Here is a 25,091-nt window from a genome sequence, read left to right on the forward strand (position 1 = left end):
GCATCCAGAAGCTAGGGTTGCCGCCAGCCATCCTACAATGCAGAAGACAACCCCCACACCCAGGAACTCTCTGGCCCAAAATGTCCCTAGAGCCATGGTTGACAAACCATGGCCGTGAGAGAGAAGGTAGGAAGGTGAGATGCTGAACTTCCAAACCCTGCCTCATTTTGCATGTTGGAGTTCTGCATTTCTGCATGAGGTTTTGTTTGAGAAGTATGTTTTTTTCTGCTTAAAAAAAAGCACTTGAAGACTAAGGAGGTAGAAGATGGCAACTCTATGCCTTCTGTTTTAGGGTTGAGACAGAATGGGAGAAGTCAAATGGGTGGCATATAGGAAACAGGTGAGGGCAATCAGGGGTAAATCTGGAAGCATCAGCCTGAGCCTCAGTCTTGACCACACAGGGCTCTGGACATCTCCCTCCCACCTTGATATACTGAATCATGGGATCATGTCCATCCTCCGGTTTAGTCCAGAGGTTGGCATTTTTTCTAGAAAGTGCCAGATCATAAATATCTTGGGCACTGTGGGCCATACTATCTCTGTCACAACAATTCAACCCTGCTGTTATAGCACAAAAGCAGCCCTAGACAATAAGTAAACAAATGGGCATGTTTGTGTTCTAATAAAACTTTATTTACAGCAAACAGGTTGTGGGCCAGATTTGACCTGTGGACTGTCATTTGCCAACCACTGATTTAGACCATAAGTAGGAATCCTGTTTGTTTTACCCTCATGTCTCCCTGCCTACACCTTGTTGGCACATCGTAGGGGTTGCCTCAGGAAATATTTCCTGAACTATATTGAGGGTCAATCGTGTAGGCATAAGTATTAGCAGATTTTAAAAGAATAACAATGGGGGAAGACCCATCCAGCATTTCCCAGAGAATTTCTATATATTGTTTAACTGTTTTTCTATGTTGGACACTTAGGATGTTTCTGATTTTTTAAATTAATAATAACAAATGTGATGAGCTGCTTCCTACAGAAATCATTGGCCTAATTTCTTATTATTTCCTTAGCATAAATTCCTAGAAGAAGAATTAGGGTCTTATATTACTAAATGGCTTTCCAGGAAGGTGGTATTGATGTACATTCCTAACAGTAATAAGAGGGAGATCTTTATCATTATGCAAAGGATTTCTTTCAACAGAATGTCATGAATAAAGGTTTTGGCATCCGTATGTATTTCCACGAATTAGCTTACTGCAAATAAAAGTAAATTGGTGTTAGATACTAATCATTTTAATAATAACATTCTCCCACACTCTGTTGTGACAGCATGATTATTAAGGCACGTTGTGTTACCTGTCCGTGTCATCTAGCCAACCAGTTGAGGTTGCCCTATCTGGTGTGTTTAGTGAGCACACACAGAAACATCTGTTTCCCATTAGGGAATCAGAAGCTCCACTATCTGCACGCCTGGCACCAGCCTACCCTGCCATGATGTGTACAGAGGCCTCCTCCCAGTGAAATCCACCACCAGATACGTCACGCAGATTGCTCATTTCCCTCAGGAAATTTCATTTAGGTTAATTTTGGCACACAATTGAGGGCAATTCTTGAGCAATTTCTCTTGTGATGGCTTGCAACGTGTAAAATTTTCCTACAACATGTTGCAGAAATCACTGGAAGAATACTCAGGATGTCTGATAGTTGTCCAATTGCCTTTGTAACAGCAAGAAATATCTCTTTTGAACCACAGTACATGGTAAAAAAAAAAAAAAAAAAGAAAGAAATGTAGATCGAGGAGCAAATGTTCATCCTGTCCCTTTTCACGAGGTGCTATTGGAACAGGAAGGGTGAAGGGGCCACGCAATGTGCCTTACCCTCATGGTGAACATTGGCCCTTTCTTAGCTCTTTGGATTTTTCTGACTTTCTCCAAATGAAGAAGAGAATATCTGTGACTGAGAAGTACTAGAGAGTGTTCTAGAAATAGGAGTGGGTCTGTGGTTACGTGATGATGGAATTTACTTAAAAATGGATAGGTTCCCGGGGCGCCTGGGTGGCTCAGTTGGTTAAGCGACTGCCTTCGGCTCAGGTCATGATCCTGGAGTCCCGGGATCGAGTCCCACATCTGGCTCCCAGCTCAGCGGCGAGCCTGCTTCTCCCTCTGACCTTCTCCCCTCTCATGCTGTTTCTCTCTCGCTCGCTCTCTAATACATAAATAAATAAAATCTTAAAAAAAAAAAAATGGATAGGTTCCCAATGAAATCCAGTATATGAAGGCAATAATTAACAAAACCTCATGTTTTCTGAGAAGCCATCCTATTCAAGCATTTTGCTATATGCCTTCTGTTTACCTCATTAGATCCTCCCAGCACTGCTGTGAGATAGACACCATACCATCCCCAGCCACAAAGAACCAGAGGCTCAGGATGGCTAATTAACACATCCAAAGATTAGCGCTCCTAAGTGGCAGAGCCAGCACAAAACCCGGTCCAGCAGACTCTAGTGCCCACTTGAAGTCCCTGCGGATGGCCCTTGGGTGGCACCTCTGAGTTTGGAGATACAGACCAGCATTATTAAGTCATCCCCATCAGAGACCAACTGACCAGCTTCCTAAGGTATAAGGCAGGATTCAGGCCCCATTCATTTCTGGGCATCGTCCCCTGAAGGATCTGGATGGTGGTGGAGATGTTTTCCGTGCCGACCCCAGAAGGAAGTGACCATCCAGCCCCGAGGAAACAGGATGTCACCTTTAGTTCTTGGCAGCACTTGTGAGGTCACACACTTCGCTGAAGCCAACCTCCAGGCCATTTGGATGTCAGTCAGGAAAAACTGCTACAGCCCTCCCTCCCCACATCTAGATTCCTCCAGAGCGGCCGTGCTCTACTCCGGAAGTCTGGCATGTGGGGGTGGCATTCGTGGAACTGTGCAGAGCATTTTAATGTAATATCTGTTTCACAAGATGAAACGACATTTAGCCTGGCTGTGGTTGTCTGAGGCCAACCCTGTGATCATCCCATTCTGATTGGGCTGAGGGCTGAGGATTCGTGGGATGTCTCTCCTCGTCTTCAACAGCTCTCCTTTGTCCTTGAACTATCCCTGACACCCTGTTTAGAAGAGAGAGACTCACTAGCCTGTCTGTTCTCCCCACTCTGGGACCCTCTCCACAGCAGCCAAAACTATCATCTGGAAAACAAATCCGAGCACGGCCCTCCCTTTCTTGAGACATCCAATGGTTATTACTGATGCCATCAGATAAAATTCTCATTCTTCATCCTGGCAACCAAGATTCTTCAACACTTCAGCTGAATTCTCTAGCCTGATTTCATCCCTCCCAGCAACCCTACACTTGAGCCGTGTCATTCCTCGAACATGTTTTCCTACTTCTTAAGTGTTCTTTCCTACTTCATGCCTTGTGCACAGCGTTCCCTTTACTGGAGTGCCCCATGAGGATGAGCTCGGTCTGAGACAAACTGAGTCCGGGGGTAGCAGGAATGGAAAGGGAGGAGGGTGAGATTTTGCTGGACGGGGCAGGGACAGTGTGCCGACCCACTCTTGTCTCCATCTTCCCCATCGGTGACAGTCAGACGCATGTCCTTAATTTGATGAGACGCATGTCCTTAATTTGATGAGAATCTTGCTTTGGCAATGCGGTGTTTTGTTTGTGTCTTGCTTTCTTTCAAAGCCAAGGAGAAACCCAAGGGGTCAGGGATGGAAATCATGCATGGAAAACATTTTCCTTATTTTTCTACTAAAATGTGCATGGGGCAGGGGCAAGAAATATTTGAGGGAGGAGAACTACATAGCAAACATGGCATTTTGAAAGGTTAATTGGATGTGGATGAACATATTGAGATGATGTTCTGTTATTGTCAGAAATAATGTTTTACAGAGAAGCTATTTGTGAAGAGAGACCAGTTATTATTGATGGGCTAATGTGCCCTCAGGAATATGGAAGTAATAATGCAGAGGTATAGTGCCTACAGAAAGATGTCAGTCAAGCGTGAGGTTGGAGCAGAAAGCCTGAACACCTTCTGATTTGACTCTGCATGTAGGATTTGACCTGTAGGGCCCGCATGAACAGACCCAGGGGTATTTCACAAAATCAAAAGTGGATTTTGAATGGTTCGTTGACCACTTTGCCCTCTGAGATGTGGTCTGATGATTGCTCTTAGAATTCGAGAACCAACACAAACCTGTGATTTCAGCAAACATGTATCTCAAGTTTTAGAATCCCAGTCTGATTTCAAGTATCATTCCCGATCCCCAGAACCCAGTGAACTAATCCTGTCATCCCAGTACTTCATTGTCCAGGCTATCATCTGCTCCCTTCCATCGGCCCATAGAAATGTGACAGAATTCTTTGCTCAGAGCACATGTCCAAATTTTAGATTCAGGAAGCATGATCGTGAGCCCTATGAAATCAGCTTCAGCAGTGGGAAAGGATGGCATAAAGATAATGATCTTGCACTTTGTTCCAAGGTTTGATTTTTTTTCATGCAAAATAAAATTGCCCCAACAGAAAACATGAACAGGGAGGGGAATGATAAAGCTAAAAGATCTTAGAATGAGTAATGGGAAGAATCTTTTTTGGAGGAAATTCAGGAAGGTCAGTGGAGTTCCTTTAAATGCCAATAAGCCTGTCTGAACAAGGACCACCCCGTTATTTATTTAGATGCGGATCATTGGGTTTGCTGATGTTTCTGGCCATTGCCTCCCTTCCCCCTTTTCCCCTGGGAAATATGCTTTGAGAGAGCCAAGCAAAATCCTGCTGCTCCAGGCTCTTCAGAGCCCCAGTGACCAGTGGAGACCCAGATCTCAACCAATTTGATTTAATTTCCTAAGACATTGGGCCTGCGAGTACCTCTTCTGAGAGTACATTGTTAAATGTTTATACAGTCTGTCATTTAGAATGCAGGACTTGGGGACAAACCCCAATTTTAGATGTAGTACTCATCATGGTCCCACAGAACTTTATATAAAAATCCCAGATTGGAGGGGGGGCGCACCTGGGTGGCTCAGTCAGTTAAGTGTCTGCCTTCAGCTCAGGTCATGATCCCAGAGTCCCAGGAATGAGCACCACGTCAAGCTCCCCGATCCGTGGGGAGTCTGCTTCTCCTTCTGCTGCTCCCCCAGCCGCTCCCCCTGCTCATGCTCTCTCTCTTTCTCTCTCACAAATAAATAAATAAAATCTTAAAAAAAAAAAAAAAAATCCCAAATGATCTCTCCTCTGAACCCAACAGGGGGATGGATTTGCAGGACAAATTCCCTGTCCAACCAGTGTAAACAAGTGGCCCGTCCCCAGCCCCTCCCTGTTCTTTCTCTCTACGTTATTTTTCTCCTTATCTTTCTCCACCACCAAGCATACCGTTTGATTTACTTGTCCTGTTTGCTGTTTGTGGCCTGCCGCCTGCCCCCTGCCCCTAGAGTGTACATTTCACACATACCGTGTGAAGAAGTTGCTGGCCCAGAGTGGGTGCTTTGTGACTCTGTCGAGTGAGGAAAGAATGCACTTGGACACCTGCAGGAGCTGAATGGGGGCAGGAGGGAGGTCAGTGCAAGACCCACCAATAGATCTTCCATCGCCCCCTCTCCCCATCTCCCCCCATGCTCCTGTGATGTGCTCCAAGTCTTTTGTTTTCCACCTCTCGGCAGAGCATTGGCTGTGACGACTACCTGGGCTCGGACAAAGTGGTGGACAAATGCGGGGTATGCGGAGGCGACAACACGGGCTGTCAGGTTGTGTCAGGCGTGTTCAAGCACGCCCTCACCAGCCTGGGCTACCACCGAGTGGTCGAGATTCCCCAAGGAGCCACCAAAATCAACATCACCGAGATGCACAAGAGCAACAACTATTTGGGTAAGCTTGGTCTGTTTCCAGAGGAAACCGTCTGTCACTATTGGATGATTCATTCCTTCCCAGGAGCGTGACACAGCAGGGTCCAGACGTCCTTGGACTTGGAGAAGGTGCCACTGGGGAATGCCAAAGCACCACTTGGCCTCCTCCTTGACATGAGAAGCGTGGGTGGAGGAAATTTTTAAAGTCCTTGCAAATAAATATTTAACACCTACACATATAAGCCAGCCTTTGTTCCTTCCAAGAGAAACATGGTTATGCACTAGATACTGGGCTAAATGGTTTCTCTGAGATGGGGGAGGCTCTTTGAAAAGCCGAGATACGGGCCAGTCTTCGTTCTGTTGGAGTTCAGACAGGGGCCATCGATGATCCTGTCTGGAGCTTCATTCCCTACAGGTCTGAAGTAAAAGCCGTGTTTCTCTTCTTTCTGCTTCATCTGCCCAGGGCAAGGCTATATGTGTATAGTATGTGTATATCTTCTGAAGAGCTGCAGTCATTTTGGGTAATATCAACATTGAGAGGCCATTTTTACCCATTTTCCCGCGGAAGTTTAGATCTTTGTTGATACTTCCTTCTGGGTTGCTGACTGATTGCATTTTATGCAAAGCAAATTGGGTCATACGAATTCATTTTGACCAATTCCTAATTCACGTGAGCATGCACAGATTAGTTAACAAAGTAATGTAAGGAAAGCAATTTCTTCAAGTCATTTAGTGAACAGCCATATTCATTTTCATTTTTTAATGATTTCTTGAACAGGAACTGAGACAGCACAGATGTTATGTGCCAGGCGCTATTCTTAGTGCTTTTCATGTACTAAATTACTGAACCCTCTCAACAACCCTAGGGGATAGGAGCTATTCCCATCCGCATTTTATATAGATAAGGAAACAGGCACAGAGAGATTATGTAACTTGCTAAGGTCACACAGCAAGGAAAAGGTGGAGCTGGGATTCGAACCCAGGCAGTCGATCTCCAAGCGTGGTAGTCTATCTATCAAGATATAATACCCATGAGCAATTCTCAGAACCCAAGTTCTTCTCGTACACCATTGGCCATGCAGCAATCAATGGCTACAAGCATTGAGAGAGGATTAAGTTTGCAAATTTCGAGTCCAGGAACACCGCAGAAGGTAACTCCAGGCCTGATAACTGCAGATGCTGCAGCTCTTCTTTCTGCACCGGGGCAAGCGTAACCAAAATTCGCTTCGCCTGGATTGATTGGCAGGAGGAGGAGGGGACGGCAGAGGAGACTCTGAGACAAGTCCATTTAAAGGGGAAATCTGTCCCATTTGCTCTGGCAGGCCCAGGCACCGCCGAAGTAGCAATAGCCTAGTTTTCCCAACGAGTGGTTTGGGTGTTATCTTTAGTTGCGAGGAAATAGTCTTTGTGTGTTTCCTTCTTTTTTTTTTTTTTTTTTAATATTAGAAAATCACATCTCCATGAATATCCTGTCTTCTAGAATGGCAAGTGTTCTACAGGGGATTATTCGAAGTGCAATTCCATTCAATGCATCAGCAAATAATGCCACTTTTTATGAACTTGGTGTTGTTTTTAGTAAATTTTCCCTTGCTCAGTTCAGAAAGCTGGTTTTAAGCTGTGCCCTCTGAAGATAAAATCCTGGGTGAATATCCACCGGATGTCTGAATGGAATCTGCTCTCAGAGCCTCAGTATTTTCATCTAGAGTAGGGGAGTAAGAATCTTGACCTTATAAGTATTCATGACAATCAATAGGATAACAGATATTCAGAACCCTGTCACTTATTAGCAATTAACGAATGGCCATTCCCTTTCTTTTGTCTCAGAGACCTTGTCAGTACACCAAAGCTTCATGGAATCAAATTTCCCTGTCCCCCTAAAAAAGACTCAGTGGGAGAGTGATTCAGAAAGCCACAGTTACCCTTGTAGATGCCCAGAGACCAGTGGGGTACCTGAGAAAGCCAGAGTCCATCGGCAATATTACATGATGTTCTGTGGGCACGGGAGGGAGAATGGAAACAGAAGAGGAGACTGTAGTGGAAGGTTCCAGAGCTGATGATCCAGAGCTTCTGTCTGCAGCACTTAAATCATTTAAAGCACTGGAACGCTCTTTTTTTCCTTTTGATATAATTCATATATCATAAAATTCAGGCTTTTAAATGGTCTTTTTTTTTTTTAAAGAGTTATTTATTTATTTGAGAGTTGGGGGAAGGGGAGAGGGAGAGAGAGAATCTCCAGCAGACTCCCCGCCAAGCACAGAGCCAGACGCAGGGCTCGATCCCACGACCCTGAGATCACGATCGGAGCTGAAACCAAGAGTCGGACGCCCCACCGACTGGCCCCCCTCCAGGCGCCCCAGATAGTGTTCTTCTCATCACAGGTGTTCTCTCTACCTGTCTCACGCATCCTGCTAAATCTCCTATTCTGTGAGGTCTGTGTATTTTAAAAGTTAAATTGCATGGGATTGCTTGAGATTAGAGCATGGGTCTCTCTAGCTGTTTTTGAACTGTTCAAGGACTATTTTTTACGTTACACATTTTCAGACACTTAAATGTTTTTCAAAGAGATATGTGGTGGGTTTCTCTACAGTTTTCCAGGTAACAATGAAGGTTTCAGTGTTCTTACCTCGTATTCCTGGCTGGGAAAACTATTTTGTATAAAAATGTGACTCGATGCACAAAATTGATTTGGCTGTTCGCATACAGCTGTTCCGTAGAATAGGCAACAGACAGGAAATAAACAGTTCAGGTTTTTATCATTGCTTTCAAAAAATGCACAACTTTTAAAGGTTTTCTCAGGTGCCCTATTGTTTCCCAGAATTAGCCTTAGTTATTTGTAATGCAAATCAAGCTTTTTCTTGTGAAACACTCAGTATCTTTTAATGACTAATTCTCCAAACTTGTTAGAAATAGAAAGTAGATTTCTATGAAAACAGAAGGACTTGTATTATTAGTGCCAGAAAAGATGGTCTTACCACCTCATTTTAAAAGGTTTTTTAAAACCCTCAATATGTGAGTGACGTTCTCAATATGCCAGTCACCTAGTTAATGAGAGGAGTCATGCTCTATGTATAGTAAGTACTTCAGTCTCCAAGCGTTTTGCCGTGCCTGGCCTTCTGATTTTTCAAATTGAACATTCTTTACTTTGCCTGCTTCAAGAAAGATCTAGCTTTACTAAAGATGCAATTATAGAGTGAGGATGTGAAAATGGACATTGAAAAATCAGAAACCACATATGTAGAAGAAGGAGGCATGCATTCCCCAAATCTTGCCTAATACGTAAATAGTGATGGGGCATTCAACCTGACTCTGAGTTTATGGCTTAATTTGGTTTGACCGTTGAGAACTGGACGTTCTGGATTCAGATTCCGAAGGCCTGAGTTCTGGCCCTAGCCCTGCCATAACTCACAGGGGGACAGACACACGTGGAGCGGGGGCAACAGGCCAAACGCAGCACTTCACGATGCTCACTATTCTCTGAGCAAAGCTAGAGAAACTGTGACCTTTAATGGTGCACGGATTTTAGGAGATAGAATATTTGTCTCATTTTAGGTTGGGAGCCAATGAAATTCTGCAGACTTGAGCTCCACTTTTCAGTGTTTCTTTGAATTTGTTCACATACTCCAAAATACTGACGAGTTGGTGGATTATAGATTCCTAGATACACATTTTTTTTAACGGAAAAGACTTTGGAACCCATGTATCTGCTAAAGCCTATGTATTCTCCTTTTGCATGTGAGTTATTCTGAACCCTGCTCTTTGGAAATAAAAAGCTAAATCTAATTTTATTAAAATGATTGGCATTTTATATTCCTTACCACTTCCTTAATAATAAGATGTTGTAAAATTATTCTAGCTGAAATATCAAAGTTGGCGTAGTTCAGCTAGCTCAGTTTACTAATGTCATTATGTAACAGTTCAGAAATCAGACATAAAAGCATACCTAGCCAAATTGATTCTACAGGACATGTTCTACCTGCCAACATGTAACATTGTCACAGAGCCTTAGACTTGGAAGACATTTTTGAAAGGTCTATAAGCTTTTAAACATAAACTGGCAATAGCTTTACTGTTAAGCACATTTTCCTAAAAGTTTTAAACAATAATAATAACCACCAGCATTTAAAAAATCAGGTAACATGGATCATCTATAATTTGCAAACCTTTAATTTATCAGTTGAGCAGCTCTCTATATAGGAAGGACTGGAGTATTTAAATAATAAGATGTCTTATATTTGTATGACAATTAATCCCAAAGATTTTCCATACGCATTGTAAAAATTTTGAACAATACAGATGATAGAGAGCAAAAAGATGAGATTCCTTCTGTGTCCCAGCCCCATACCTGGTCCACTGCCGTCAAGTGTTAAGGCAGATAAATGACCACTCTTAGCCGTTCTCTGTGCATCTTCCAGTCCTTTGTGGAAGTACAAATATATATCTTCTAAAAGTGGTGTTAGTATACATACTTTTTGCAGTTTGCTCCTTTACTTTAATATTATATCATACCTTTTCATATTACTGCATAAAGCTAATTCATTATTTTCTGAGTACAGAGTATTCCATACATCAGAGGTAATATAATCTATTTAAACAGTTCTCTATTGAGGGAGTTTAAATTGTCCCATTTTCTAATATTGCAAATAATACATTCATTTTTGTGGTTCAAGATGGCAGACTGAGTACATGAGTTGTTGTTTTTTTTTTTCTCCTTCCTCCTAAGATTCCATCAAAATGAACCTAAAGGAATAAGACAGGATATAACCTACGACCACCAGGAAAACAAGAGGGGGGCGTCTGTGAAATGATTTTAACAAATTTCTGGAACAAATTTCTGAAAGCAGATGGAAGAATGTTCACTAATAGAGAGAGGAAATCACAGCCTAGGTAGCAGAGGGGACTGTGATGAGGAGGGGCCAGCCTACAGGCAGAGCCCAGGAGCCTCTAAGTCTGGGGGCAGCAGGTAAAATGGACGGTGGGAGGAAAAATGGAACTGAAAAATGGGGGAATATATGAACAGGCTCCCCTGCACACACATTCAGAATGCTGGCATCAACCTCCTTATCTAAAAGCTGATGGGAACTAGGGCATGGTTGTGAGGATTGGTGCCCAAGATCTCAGTGTTCATTGTGGAGTTTGAGGAGGGAGTGGCTCAGTGACTGATGCCCCATTCTCTCACCCTCTAAAAGTTGCCCTGTTAACAAGCTCTACCGAGCTTGTTACAGAGTTCTCAGGCAGCCTTCCCATTGCTTTCGTCTTAAACATCAATGGATCTAACGTAAGTGGACAACCAAGTATCAGTAGACATTTTTCTAAAGCCTATAGCATGAAAGAGAAAGCCCAAAATAAATAACTGGAGAAGTTGTTTCTAGAAGAAACAGAGCAAATTCTTGGAGAAGAAAATCTAAATAAAAGTCCTCCTACAAGTAATACTGCCATGAATATCCTAATCGGTATATCCTTTCATACTTATATAAATATTTCTGTAGGATAGATTCCTAGAAATACAATTTGTAGGTCAAATGGAATGAACACTTACAATTCTGAGAGATGAAGCAAGATTCCTCTCCAGAGCAGTTGTAACCAATTGGTACCCCCACCGAAAAGTGCCTTTCTCCACACCCATACCAACATAAAATATTATGAATGTACTTAACTTCTACTGTATCTTTTTTATTTGCATTTTCCTGACCACTCATTTTTATTGTGATTTGTACATCTGTGAATTTGCTATTTTTAAATTGTTTGTGGTTTTCTTACTGATTTTAAGAACTCATATATAAGTTATGAATAATAACCATCTTCTGCTCATATATATGTATTAGTCTTTATCTTGTGTTTCAACTATGCTTATGATACCTATTTTTCCGTGGGGAAAAATTTTTATCTTTTTTGTCAAATCTGTCGATCATTTTTTTTTTTTTTATAGATAGTGGGTTTTGTTTTACCTAGGAAGACCTGCCCACCTCCAACATTATAAAATTATTCTCTAATATTTTCTTCTATTACTTTTATACTCATTTTGTATATTTAAATATTGATTTATTTGAAATTAATTTTTGTGTGTGGTGTGAGGTAGGGATCTAACTTCCTTTTTCCAAATAGATAAACGGTTGTCACAACACTATTTATTAGATTTCCCCCACTAACCTGAGATGCCACCTCTACCATATATTAAATTCAAATATATATAGATATTTGGATCAAATATATGTGGATTCTTGATATATATGTGGATTCAAGTTCATTGATCTATTTGGCTCTTCCTGCTTTGATACCATATTGTTTTCATTACTATAGTTTTATGTTGTATTCTTTTAAAGGTCAACTTTCTGCCCCCTCCCCAGTTCCCTACCCAAACACTTTGTTCTTTTCCTAAATTTCCTTGAGTCTTCTTGTACATTTGTTCTACATACACTTTAAAATCAGTTTGTGAAACTCCGTAAAACTTCCATTGAAATTTTAACTGAGATTGCAATGAATTTATGGATTAATTTGAAGAGGAAAAGAAATGTCTTAATAACATGATTCTTTTGATTCAGGAATGTAGCTTATCTTCCCATTTTGTGTTCTTTAATAAAATTTCTTTATCTAGACTTTGCATATGTTTTATTAGGTTTATCTGTAGGTATTTTATGGGTTTTGCTAATATGGTAGAAGATCTTTTTTTCCACTATATTTCCAATTAGTCATGCCAGTATGTGTTAAATCAGTTTATTTTATATATTTATTTTCTACCTGGACATCTTGCTAGACTCCTTTAACAATTCTAAATTTTTTCAGTTATGTGACATGGATTCTTCTAGATGGAAAATCTTGGTATCTATAGATAATAATTTTGTCTTCCTATGACATAATCTACCTCTTATTTCTCTCCTGTCTTGTGGCACTGAAAGGCTCAGACCTTTAAAAAATTTTGGAATGATCCAGAGTTTAGAAAATAATGTTAGTGGGATTTTTTTATCTTGTTCCTGATATTAGGAATGCTTCTTTTTTTTTTTTTTAATTTTATTATGTTATGTTAGTCACCATACAATACATCATTGGTTTTTGATGTGGTGATCCACGATCCATTGTTTTCGTATAACACCCAGTGCTCCATGCAGTACGTGCCCTCCTTAATACCCATCACCAGGCTAACCAATCCCCCCTCCCCCCTCCCCTCTAAAACCCTGTTTGTTTCTCAGAGTCCATAGTCTCTCATGGTTCATCTCTCCCTCCAATTCCCCCTCCCCATTTTTCCCTTCCTTCTCCTATGTCCTCCATGTTATTCCTTATGTTCCACAAATAAGTGAAACCATATGATAATTGACTTTCTCTGCTTGACTTATTTCACTTAGCATAATCTCCTCCAGTCCCATCCATGTTGATGTAAAAGTTGGGTATTCATCTTTTCTGATGGCTGAGTAATATTCCATTGTATATATGGACCACATCTTCTTTATCCATTCATCTGTTGAAGGGCATCTTGGCTCTTTCCACAGTTTGGCTATTGTGGACATTGCTGCTATGAACATTGGGGTGCATATGGCCCTTCTTTTCACTACATCTGTGTCTTTGGGGTAAATACCCAGTAGTGCAATTGCTGGGTCATAGGGTAGCTCTATTTTTAAATTTTTGAGGAACCTCCACACTGTTTTCCAAAGTGGCTGTACCAACTTGCATTCCCACCAACAGTGTAAGAGGGTTCCCCTTTCTCCACAACCTCTCCAACATTTGTTGTTTCTTTCCCTGTCCATTTTGGCCATTCTAACTGGTGTAAGGTGGTATCTCAATGTGGTTTTGGTTTGAATTTCCCTGATGGCTAATGATGATGAACATTTTTTCATGTGTCTGTTAGCCATTTGTATGTCTTCTTCAGAGAAGTGTCTTTTCATATCTTCTGCCCACTTTTTGACTTGATTATTTGTTTTTTGAGTGTTGAGTTTGAGAAGTTCTTTATAGATCTTGGATACCAGCCTTTTACCTGTAGTGTCATTTGCAAATATCTTCTCCCATTCTGTGGGTTGCCTCTTTGTTTTGTTGACTGTTTCCTTTGCTGTGCAGAAGCTTTTTATCTTGATGAAGTCCCAAAAGTTCATTTTTGCTTTTGTTTCACTAGCTTTTGGAGATGTATCTTGAAAGAAGTTGCTGTGGGTGATGTCAAAGAGGTTACTGCCTATGTTCTCCTCTAGGATTTGGATGGATTCCTGTCTCACATTGAGGTCTTTCATCCATTTTGAGTTTATCTTTGTGAATGGTGTTAAAGAATGGTCGAGTTTCATTCTTCTGCATGTGGCTGTCCAATTTTCCCAGCACCATTTATTGAAGAGACTGTCTTTTTTCCATTGCATATTTTTTCCTGCTTTGTCAAAGATTATTTGACCATAGAGTTGAGGGTCCATACCTGGGTTCTCTATTCTGTTCCATTGGTCTATATGTCTGTTTTTGTGCCAGTACCATGCTGTCTTGGTGATCACAGCTTTGTAATATAGCTTGAAATCGGGCAACGTGATGCCTCCAGCTTTGTTTTTCTTTTTCAACATTTCCTTGGCGATTCGGGGTCTTTTCCGATTCCATACAAATTTTAGGATTGTTTGTTCCAGCACTTTGAAAAATGTCATTGGAATTTTGATCGGGATGGCATTGAAGGTATAGATTGCTCTGGGTACCATAGGCATTTTAACAATGTTTATTCTTCCGATCCATGAGCATGGAATAGTTTTCCATCTTTTTGTGTCTTCTTCAATTTCTTTCATGAGTGTTTTGTAGTTCCTAGAGTATAGATCCTTTACCTCTTTGGTTGGGTTTATTCTGAGGTATCTTATGGTTTTTGGTGCTATTGTAAATGGAATCGTTTCTCTAATTTCTCTTTCTACAGTTGCGTTGTTAGTGTATAAGAAAGCAACTGATTTCTGTGCATTGATTTTGTATCCTGCCACATTACTGAATTGCTGTATGAGTTCTAGTAATTTGGGGGTGGAGTCTTTTGGGTTTTCCACATAAAGTATCATGTCGTCTGCGAAAAGAGAAGAGTTTGACTTCTTCTTTGCCAATGTGAATACCTTTTATTTCTTTTTGTTGTCTGATTGCTGTTGCTAAGACTTCTAGTACTATGTTGAACAATAGTGGTGAGAGTGGGCATCCTTGACGTGTTCCTGATCTTAAGGGAAAGGCTCTCAGCTTTTCCCCATTGAGGATGATATTCGCTGTGGGTTTTTCATAGATGGATTTTATGAGCTTGAGGAATGTTCTCTCTATCCCTATACTCTGGAGAGTTTTAATCAGGAAAGGATGTTGTATTTTGTCAAATGCTTTTTCTGCATCAATTGAGAGGACCATATGGTTCTTCTCCCTCCTCTCATTAATGTGTTCTATCACATTGATTGATTTGCGAATGTTGAACCACCCTTGCACCCCGGGGATAAATCCCACTTGGTCGTGGTGGATGATCCTTTTAATGTATTGTTGGATCCTATTAGCTAGGATTTTGTTGAGGATTTTGGAACCCATATTCATCAGGGATATCGGTCTGAAATTCTCCTTTTTGATGGGGTCTTTGCCTGGTTTGGGGATTAAGGTAATGCTGGCCTCATAGAATGAGTTTGGAAGTTTTCCTTCTGTTTCTATTTTTTGAAACAGCTTCAGTAGAATAGCTATTATTTCTTCTTTGAATGTTTGGTAGAATTCCCCAGGGAATCCATCAGGCCCTGGACTCTTGTTTTTTGGGAGGTTTTTGATCACTGCTTCAATCTCATTACTGGTTATTGGCCTATTCAGGTTGTCAATTTCTTCCTGTTTCAGTCTTGGCAGCTTATAGGTTTCCAGGAAGGCCTCCATTTCATCCAGATTGCTCAGTTTATTGGCATATAGTTGTTGATAATAATTTCTAATAATTGTTTCTATTTCCTTGGTGTTAGTCGTGATCTCTCCCCTTTCATTCATAATTTTATTAATTTGGGTCCTTTCTCTTTTCTTTTGGATAAGTCTGGCCAGTGGTTTGTTGATCTTATTAATTCTTTCAAAGAACCAACTTCTAGTTTCGTTGATCTGATCTACTGTGTTTCTGGTTTCTAATTCATTGATTTCTGCTCTAATTTTAATTATTTCTCTTCTAGTGCGTGGCTTAGGCGTCGTTTGTTGCTTTTTCTCTAGTTCTTTAAGGTGTAGAGTTAGTTGGTGAATTCGGGATTTTTCTATTTTTTTGAGTGAGGCTTGGATGGCTATGTATTTCCCCCTTAGGACCGCCTTTGCAGTATCCCATAGGTTTTGGACCTATGTGTTTTCGTTCTCATTGATTTCCATGAATTGTTTACGTTCTTCTTTGATTTCCTGGTTGACCCAAACATTCTTGAGCAGAGTGGACTTTAGCTTCCAAGTGTTTGTATTTCTGCCAAATTTTTTCTTGTGATTGAGTTCCAGTTTTAGAGCATTGTGGTCTGAGAATATGCAGAGAATAATCTCAATCTTTTGGTATCGGTTGAGACCTGATTTGTGACCCAGTATATGGTCTATTCTGGAGAAAGTTCCATGTGCGCTCGAGAAGAATGAGTATTCTGTTGTTTTAGGGTGGAATGTTCTGTAAATATCTATGAGGTCCATCTGGTCCAATGTATCATTCAAAGCTCTTGTTTCCTTGTTGATTTTCTGCTTAGATGATCTGTCCATTGCTGAGAGTGGAGTATTGAGGTCTCCTACAATGAACGTATTGTTATCAATATGACTCTTTATTTTGGTTAACAGTTGGCTTATGTAGATGGCTGCTCCCATGTTGGGGACATAGATATTTACAATTGTTAGATCTTCTTACTGGATAGACCCTTTAAGAATGATATAATGTCCTTCTGTGTCTCTTATTACAGACTTTAGTTTAAAATCTAATTTGTCTGATATAAGAATTGCTACCCCAGCTTTCTTTTGAGGTCCGCTGGCATGGAAGATGGATCTCCATCCCTTCACTTTCAGTCTGGAGTCTCTTGTAGACAGCATATCGATGGGTCCTGTCTTTTTATCCAATCTGCAACCCTGTGCCATTTTATGGGAGCGTTTAGGCCATTCACATTGAGAGTGATTATTGAAAGATATGAATTAATTGTCATCATGTTGCCTGTGAAGATGTTGTTTTTATAGATTGTCCCTGTAAATTTCTGTTGTAGATCACTCTTGGGGTCTTTCTCCTTTTACAGAACCCCCCTTAATATTTCTTGCAGGGCCGGCTTAGTGGTCACATATTCTTTCAGTTTCTGCCAGTCATGGAAGCTCTGCATCTCTCCATCCATTCTAAATGAAAGCCTTGCCGGATAAAGTATTCTTGGCTGCATGTTCTTCTCATTTAGTACTCTGAATATGTCTTGCCAGGCCTTTCTGGCTTGCCAGGTCTCTGTGGATAGGTCTGACGTTATTCTGATGTTCCTCCCTCTGTACGTAAGGAATCTCTTCCCCCTAACTGCCCTTAAGATGGTTTCCTTGGTTCTAAGATTTGCAAGTTTTACTATTACATGCCGGGGTGTTGGCCTGTTTTCCTTGATCTTGGGAGGGGTCCTCTCTGCTTCTAGGACTCGAATGTCTGTTTCATTCCCCAAATTAGGGAAGTTCTCAGCTACGATTTGCTCAAATACATCTTCTAGTCCTCTCTCTATCTCCACCCTCTCTGGGATTCCAATTATTCTGACATTGGAACGCTTCATGGTTTCACTTATTTCTCTGATTCTGTTTTCATGGATTCTGAGTTGTTTCTCCCTGGCCTCCTCTTTTCCCTTTTTATCTATCATATTGTCTTCCAGGTCGCTTATTCTCTCTTCTGCCTCAGTTACCCTAGCTGTTAGATTATCTAGATTGGACTGGATCTCACTGATAGCATTTTTAAGTTCTGCCAATTCACCTTTTATTTCTGCCCTTAGAGACTCTATGTTGCCATTAATTGATTTCTCCATTCTAGCCATTGTCTTCACAATTGCTAGCCTGAATCCCATCTCCGACATCTTGGTTATATCTGCATCCATTTGTAAATCTGCAGCATAAGTCATAATCTCTGAGTCTTTTCTATTTTGGGGGCTCCTCCTCCTAGTCATTTGTTGATGGGTGTTTGAAGGAATGTATAGAGTCCAAATTATTGACCAGAACCCAAGCAAGATGCACCTGTTTTCTTGGGACCTTAGGGTTGCTGGTCTCTTGTTTTCCCAGCCTGTCTTCTGTGGGAGGGGCCTGCCGCACTGTTACTCAGGCAACCCTGTTTGGGCGGAGTTGCCCTGCGCCCCTGTGGTGGGGGATGGGCTCAGTGGGAACAAGTGTTTTTGGGGCTTTTGTTCTCTGGCGGCTTTCCCTGGCGGCTTTCTGTGTCTCTTCTGCGAGTCAGAGCAGAAGAGAACGTTTCCAAGCCTCTGCCTCAGAGCAGAGAGACCGCAGTCTGTTCTTCAGTGAGCTCTCCAGGCCACGCCGTCTCCGTTTCTGTCCATGCTGCTATAAACTGCAGCGTCCTGGGTTGTGCGCCCCTCCGCAGCGCTCCCAGTCCTGCCTCCAGGTCGGGGCACGTCTCTGCCCTTTGCGCTTCTAAAACCGCCAGCCGCTCCCAGTTCGTGGGTGCGACCCCGTCGCTCCGGGTTTCTGCCCGGGGGCTGCCCTAGAGTCCTTTCCCGACGTTACTGGTCTGCGAGTCTGTGCCCCGTCCACAGCGCGCGAAGCTGTCACTCACCGGCGGTGTAGGATCCCCCCGTCCAGGCACCCTCCCGCTGCCGTTTATCCTCCGATATCTGCCCGCAGAATCACGGCTCTCCGCTTAGTACCTCAAAACCAACCGCCTGCGATATTCTGTTTGTAGAGATCCAGATCTTCTTACATCTCAGGCTGGTTTCGTGGGTGCTCAGAGTGGTCTGGTAGATATCCAGCTCAATTCCGGGGACCAGTTAAAATAGGGTACCCTACTTCTCCACCGTCTTTTTTCATTGGGAATGCTTCTAATAGATGTTTGCTGAGTTTTCTGATATATAACTTTTATCAAAGTAAGGAATTTTCATTTTTTTAATTTAAATTCAATTAGGCAACATATAGTACATCATTACTTTTTGATGTAGTGTTCAATGATTCATTAGTTGTGTATAACACCCAGTGCTCATCACATCACATGCCCTCCTTAATGCCCATCACCCATTTATCCCATCCCACCACCCACGTCCCTTTCCACAACCCTCAGTTTGTTTCTCGCATGGTTTGTCTCCCTCTCTGATTTCTTCCCATTCAGTTTTCCCTCCCTTCCCCTATGATCCTCCGTGCTGTTTCTATTACTCCACATATGAGTGAAACCATATGATAATTGTCTTTCTCTGATTAACTTATTTCACTTAGCATAATCCCCTCCAGTTCCACCCATGTCGATGTAAATGGCAGGTATTCATCCTTTCTGATGGCTGAGTAATATTCCATTGTATATATGAACCACATCTTTTTTATCCATTCATCTGTTGAAGGGCATCTCAGCTCCTTCCATAGTTAGGCTATTGTAAGGTAAGGAATTTTCTTTCTGTAACCAGCCTTTAACAATTTTTATTAGAAATTGCTCCTGTTTCTTTTTTCTCCCAGTGTCTGATTTTCCTTACTTCTCAATTTATATTTATAAACTTGACGGATATTTGCTTATTATAGGTACATTAAGTGGGTTTCCTCCAGTTACTGCAATGACTTGAATGTTTATGTCTCCCCCAGTTATGTCTCCCCCAAATTCATTTATTGAAATCCTAACCCCCAAGATGGTAGTTTTAGGAGATGAAGCCTTTGGGAGGTAATTAGGTCATGAGAGCAAAGCCCTCATGAATGGGATTAGTGTCCTTCTAAAAGAGGCCCCGCAGAGATCCCTGACCCCTGGTGACAACCATCTAGGAAGCAGATTTCTTTATCTTGTACTTCCCAGCCCCCAGAGCTGTGAGAAATCAACATCTGTTGTTTACAAGCCACCCAGTCTGGGGGGTGTCTTACAGCAGCTCGAATGGACTAAGGGACAGCTGCGTCTGTAGCAGACCTTTCCTTCAGATGGAACAGACCCACTGTGGTGCCGTGTCTGACAGGTCTCCTCTGAGTGTGAATGGGCAAAGAGTAGATACATGCCCACGCTCTCTTAGAGATATGCAACGATTCAGTAAGATAATAAACATGAAGCGTCTAGCGTGCCGGTCCATATTTTCCCTACCTTATACCAAGACTCTAGTTTTCCTTATAATGGCTAAACAGGAAACAGCCTTCTCCTCCACCCCACTGCTAGAAGCTTCCAGGATTATCCCAGCTCCAGTGTAAAAGTTGCTACCTTTCTTCTTAGACTTCCAAAGCCTACCTGATCTAACTTAATTGCTCTAACTATGTCCTTATGGCTTCTGCACCCCACTATCTTTCTGGGAGTAGTTTCTTTTTCCCCATAGAACAGAGAGAGAAACAAAAGTGGATCTGTGTGTTCAGCCTCTCGCCTGTGCTGACCTCATTCTAATCAGAAAATGGCTTCGGTGAGGTACCCATCTGTAATCATGGGCTCCCCCCTTCCACCTCAGACTTCACCTTGGGCTTTGAGTGCCTTTTTCTGCTCTGCTCCTGTCCACCCTCCAGTCCTTGGCTTTGTCTTCCATTTACAGTCCAGCACTGGCCACTGAACCTGCCCTTTGCAGAACTACTGTTCCTGGCTGGGATGCTCTTGGACAAGTTCCTTAACTTTTCTGAGATTCCCTTTCCTCCTAGGTGAATTAGGAAAACAATTGTGGTTTCATGCAGTTGTTGGCTTTAAATGAGATGTATGTAAAATACCTTCCATCTTAGAGATACTCAATAACTGTGAGTTCCCTTATCGTTCTAGATCAGTGGTCCTCACCCTGGCTGTGCATTGGGATCACAGGGGGTGTGTGTGATATTTGAGGCCTATCTGAAATATACCAATGGCTGGCTCCCACCTCCCAGTTTAACTGGCCTGGGGCACAGCTTGGGTATTGGATTTTTTAAGCTCCCTAGGTGACTCCAATGTCCTTTCAGGCCAAAAGACAATTTCCATATTACAGTGGGTCTTGACTAGGAGCTATTTTGCCCCCCAACCCAAGGAGAGGCCAGGGATACTGCTAAACACCCTACAATGCACAGGACAGCCGCTAAACAAAGAACTGTCCAGCCCCAAATGTCAGTGGTGCTGAGATGAGAAACCCTGGCCTGTGTGCTCACCTAGATCCCTTTGGTGCTAAAGCTTCATGGATCACTTATTTAAGAATGGTGTCTAAAAAATAATGATAAATGTCTGAGGTGCTACTGGAATGACTATTCTATCTGCCATTAATTTTGCATTTATCAACTCACTATGAATTCCCAGTTTGCAATCCAAGACCCCTCCTTCCACTTCCCTTCAATATTTCACTCAACCTGTTGGCCATGGGCCCCTGAGTTGCAACCCCAGCAACAGAAGTTCCAGCTTAGAGCACTTTCCTGTAGCCTGCATTTCTAGCATTCAGAGTCTTTGCTTGCTTTCTTAATACATGGCAGAAGAATAAAAGACCAAGAAAAGGAGCAGCAAAAAGTTGGATTTTTCCTTTGGAGTCCCATAAGACTTTGATCATATCTCCGGTTTGGCACTTAACCATATTTTGCTGTAATTTATCTGTTCATATGCCTGTGTTCTCCCCAGTTAGGCTGTGTACTCCTTGAAGACAAACAGTACAGCCTTAGACATTCTTTCCCTCAACTACCCTTTGTGGGCCAGCAACAATGCTGGGGTAGTGGGGTACAGAAATCAAGGCTTTCCTGAGGCTACACATGTGCCGTGCAGCCCGTTTGGGGGGCTTGTGCTCAGACACCTTTAACCCACCTTGATCACGAGACCTCATTCATGGTACTAGCTGTTGGAATCCTGGGTCCACCTCCTTCGTGTAACACAGCACTCACACAACTGGGGGAAGGGGGTGATGTGTTGTATCAGGACCTGTATTTATAGCTGAGGACGCTAAGCCCAGCGTGGTTGAGGGACCTGCTGAGGTGAGCAGTTTATGAGTGGTTGAGTCAAGGCCTCAAATCCAGGCACTGTCCTTGACCTATATTCTACGTGTATATACCCATGGCCATTGACAAGAAAGATGTGGTCGGGCGATGGGAGGTAGGGGAGAAACTCTGCCTTCTCCCTCCCCGCAGCAATAGAAGTGGGTTGTATTCTAATTCCTTGTGCCTTTTTGTCCCCTCCACGCTGTTTCATCCCTCCGCACCCCACTACTACCTCCACCTTGATGAGTGTCATGGGGCCTGCCCTCGCACCGGGAGCCCTTGGGCTAGGTTGCCATGGTTCTATCTTGGTCACTAGACCTTCACCATCTGCCTTAGCAGAGCTCTTGTGAAACCAGCATCTACAAGAACACCCAGCTCTTAAAAAGAGTGGAGTATTTTTGAGACATGAAACATCATGTGTTTTTTTTTTCTTTCTTTTAAATTGTAGTAAAATATATATAAACATAACATTTATCGTTTTCATGATTTTAAGCACATCGAGTGATATGAAATACATTCATGATGTTGTACAACTATCACCACTCTCCGCTTCCAGAACTGTTTCATCATCCCCAAAGCTGTACCTAATAAACAATAATTCCCCATTTCCCTTGCTCCTAAATCTCTGGTAACCTCTGTTCTCCTTTCTGCCTCAGGAAGCTGCCTATTTTAGGTGCCTCATACAAGTGGAATCCTAACAGTATTTCTTCTTCTGGGTCCGGATTATTTCTCCTAGCGTAATGTTCTCAAGGTTCATCCATGCCGTAGCATGTGTCAGAAATTTGTTCCTTTTTGTGCAGGATACCACATTTTATTTCTCCACTCATCGGTTGATGGACGGTTGGGTTGTTTCCACCTTTCGGCTATTGTGTACAGATAACTGTCAGAGTCCTGGCTTTCAGTTCTTTGGGGTAGGTACCCAGGAGTGGAATTGCTGGGTCGTATAGTAATTCTGTGCTTAACTTTTGAGGAACTGCCAACCTGTTTTCCACAGTGGCTGTGCCATTTTCTGTTCCCACCAGCAACGCACAAGGGTTCCAACCTCTCCACATGCTCGCCAACACCTCAGGCGTGTTTTTAAGAGTATTTAAGCAGATGATGTGACATGCCTCGGCGGTGTGCTTTCGGGCATCCGAACAGGATGCTGAGATGGCCTTGGTGACCCTCCTCGCTTCCCTGCAGCAGGTGGCGGCAGCCCCAGGAGATGGTCAAAAGGCAAACACCTCATGGCTGGATGCTCCTCATCGATGCCGGCATGTGAGCAAAGAGGATCACTGAGTATTTGATTTTTTTATTTGGACTCAGCTCTCGCTTTTTCTTCAGCAGCAAGCTTGTATGATTCCTGTCCAAAACCGAATCTTTGCAAACAAAGGTCCTGCGCCAGAGAGACTGTGCCGTCTTGCTGTGATTTGGGAAGATGTGGTTGTTTGTGTTAGCGCTCCTGGACTTCATTTTGCATTACACACTTTCCACTTGGTGTCTGACAGCGCCCGGCCCTTTGATTTCGAAAAGCTCTGCCGTCCTTGCGTCCGTTTACGCGGACTTTCTTTTCACTTCTGCAGTCACTCTGCCTTGAAAGGCTTTCGCATACGCTGGAGCAAAATGAAATCAACTCTGCTCCACTCCCTTGTGCTCATTATTGTTACCCATTCTCTGCTTTTTGGCTAGCAACTGGTTGCCTGGAAATGTAAGACTGAGTTTGCCTGTTTGTACTTGGGTCTGCCTTTTGCTTTATGGGGAAGAGTTAAGCTGTGATTTTTTTTTTCCTTTTAATTGCATCATCTGTCTAAGACATATGCAGAGCGCCCACACCTGCTTTTCTGTACCTAATGGGAGGCTTTGCTCAAATGCAGGAAACAGCTGCTGAGTGGGCTGGGCCTTGGATGTTTATGGAAGTGATCTGACAGCCCTGTCCCTGTGGGGAGAAGAGGATTCTCCCCCAGCCCGCTCTGGGCACCAGTGCCTCCGAAGAACGTCTTTAGCAGGGCTGCTCATCACTCCCAGGTCCCCACCTGGATTCGGGTGAGAACTCAGAACCCATTATCTGTGAGTCTGGCACGGATAATGCCTTCCGAAATCTCCCCATTCCCTAACCCGCTTGGAAGTGTGGCTAAGCCTTCCCTCTTTGAATCAAAGTCTGGCTTTTTGCGACGTGTTAGATCGCCGAGCCTCCATATTAGGGAATTAATACAAGAGGAGGAAGAACTATCTAAGGCTTTAAACAACATTTATGAACTAAGTTGACTTAATGAAAGAGAAGTGACAGCTGAGGAAAACAGTAACTTCCAGGCTTTCTTAACCAGTAGCTGGGGCCTCCCATCCTTGGCTGCTCCAGGGTCATGCCATCTTTTGGGATGTTCCTTATTTTCTGTCAAGGGTTAGAGCTTCAGAAATGGGAAATCTGCCTTCCAGGACCGTCCCCTCCTCTCTCCGGGTCTCACATTCCCATGGCAGAAACTGAGCATCCTTTTTCCTTCTGTCATTAAGCAGAACTCCAGTCAGATTCTGCTCTTCTTCTTGCTAATAAATCCCTGAAGGGGTGAGCTTTGAAGATAAGCCTCTTTCCTCCTCCCCCTGTGGGTTGCCTCTGTTAGCTCTTCTCCAGCTGTTTTAGCCAAGCATCAACAGCTCTCAGAAGAACTTTCCGCCTCTCCTAATTCTGCTCTACCCTTTCCCCAAGCCAGTTAAGGAGGGCACGTATTGCATGGAGCACTGGGTGTTATATGCAAACAATGAATCATGGAACACTACATCAAAACTAATGATGTAGGGACGCCTGGGTGGCTCAGTCTGTTAAGCATCTGCCTTCGGCTCAGGTCATGATCTCAGGGTCCTGGGATCCAGTCCCGCGTCGGGCTCCCTGCTCAGTGGGGAGCCTGCTTCTCCCTCTCCCTCTGCTTGTGCTCTCTCTGTCAAATAAATAAAATCTTTAAAAAAAAAAAAAAACAAAACTAATGATGTACTGTATGGTGACTAACATAACATAATAAAATTAAATTTAAAAAAAGAAATTAATTGAATTAGAAATCATATAAGTGACAGTATGGGAACGGTCTACCGCTTCTGTCTGAGTTCTAAGTCAATATTCATGTCCTTCCTTGGAAAATAGGCTTTCACATTGCCTCCTCTCCCACCTTTCTTTGTGGCCTGACAATCACACCTATATTTATTATGCTTTGGGAGCATAATTTGTCTCCTCAATCTGTATTTACTTCTCCCTTGATCTAGTAGTTATATAACCTGATTCGGTAAAGCATTGCTCTTTATCTGACTTAACAGTCATTCAAAATAGTTAAACATTTCAGCGAATGTCTTTAAGCAACTGTCTCTGTGCTGC

At 42.6% G+C, this 25,091-nt stretch overlaps 1 protein-coding gene across 1 annotated transcript in view; it reads left to right on the plus strand.

Annotated features, from left to right (window-relative positions):
- The window catches only part of LOC116640673 (thrombospondin type-1 domain-containing protein 4-like), a 197,133-nt gene that overhangs the window by 86,453 nt on the left and 85,589 nt on the right, over positions 1 to 25,091 (plus strand). The window contains exon 2 of the mRNA XM_032417818.1: positions 5,603 to 5,807. Coding sequence (XP_032273709.1) covers positions 5,603 to 5,807 — 205 coding nt within the window. The remainder of the gene's footprint in view (positions 1 to 5,602; positions 5,808 to 25,091) is intronic.

This window comes from Phoca vitulina, unplaced genomic scaffold (assembly GCF_004348235.1).
Source record: "Phoca vitulina isolate PV1807 unplaced genomic scaffold, GSC_HSeal_1.0 scaffold20, whole genome shotgun sequence".
Lineage (NCBI taxonomy): Eukaryota > Metazoa > Chordata > Mammalia > Carnivora > Phocidae > Phoca > Phoca vitulina.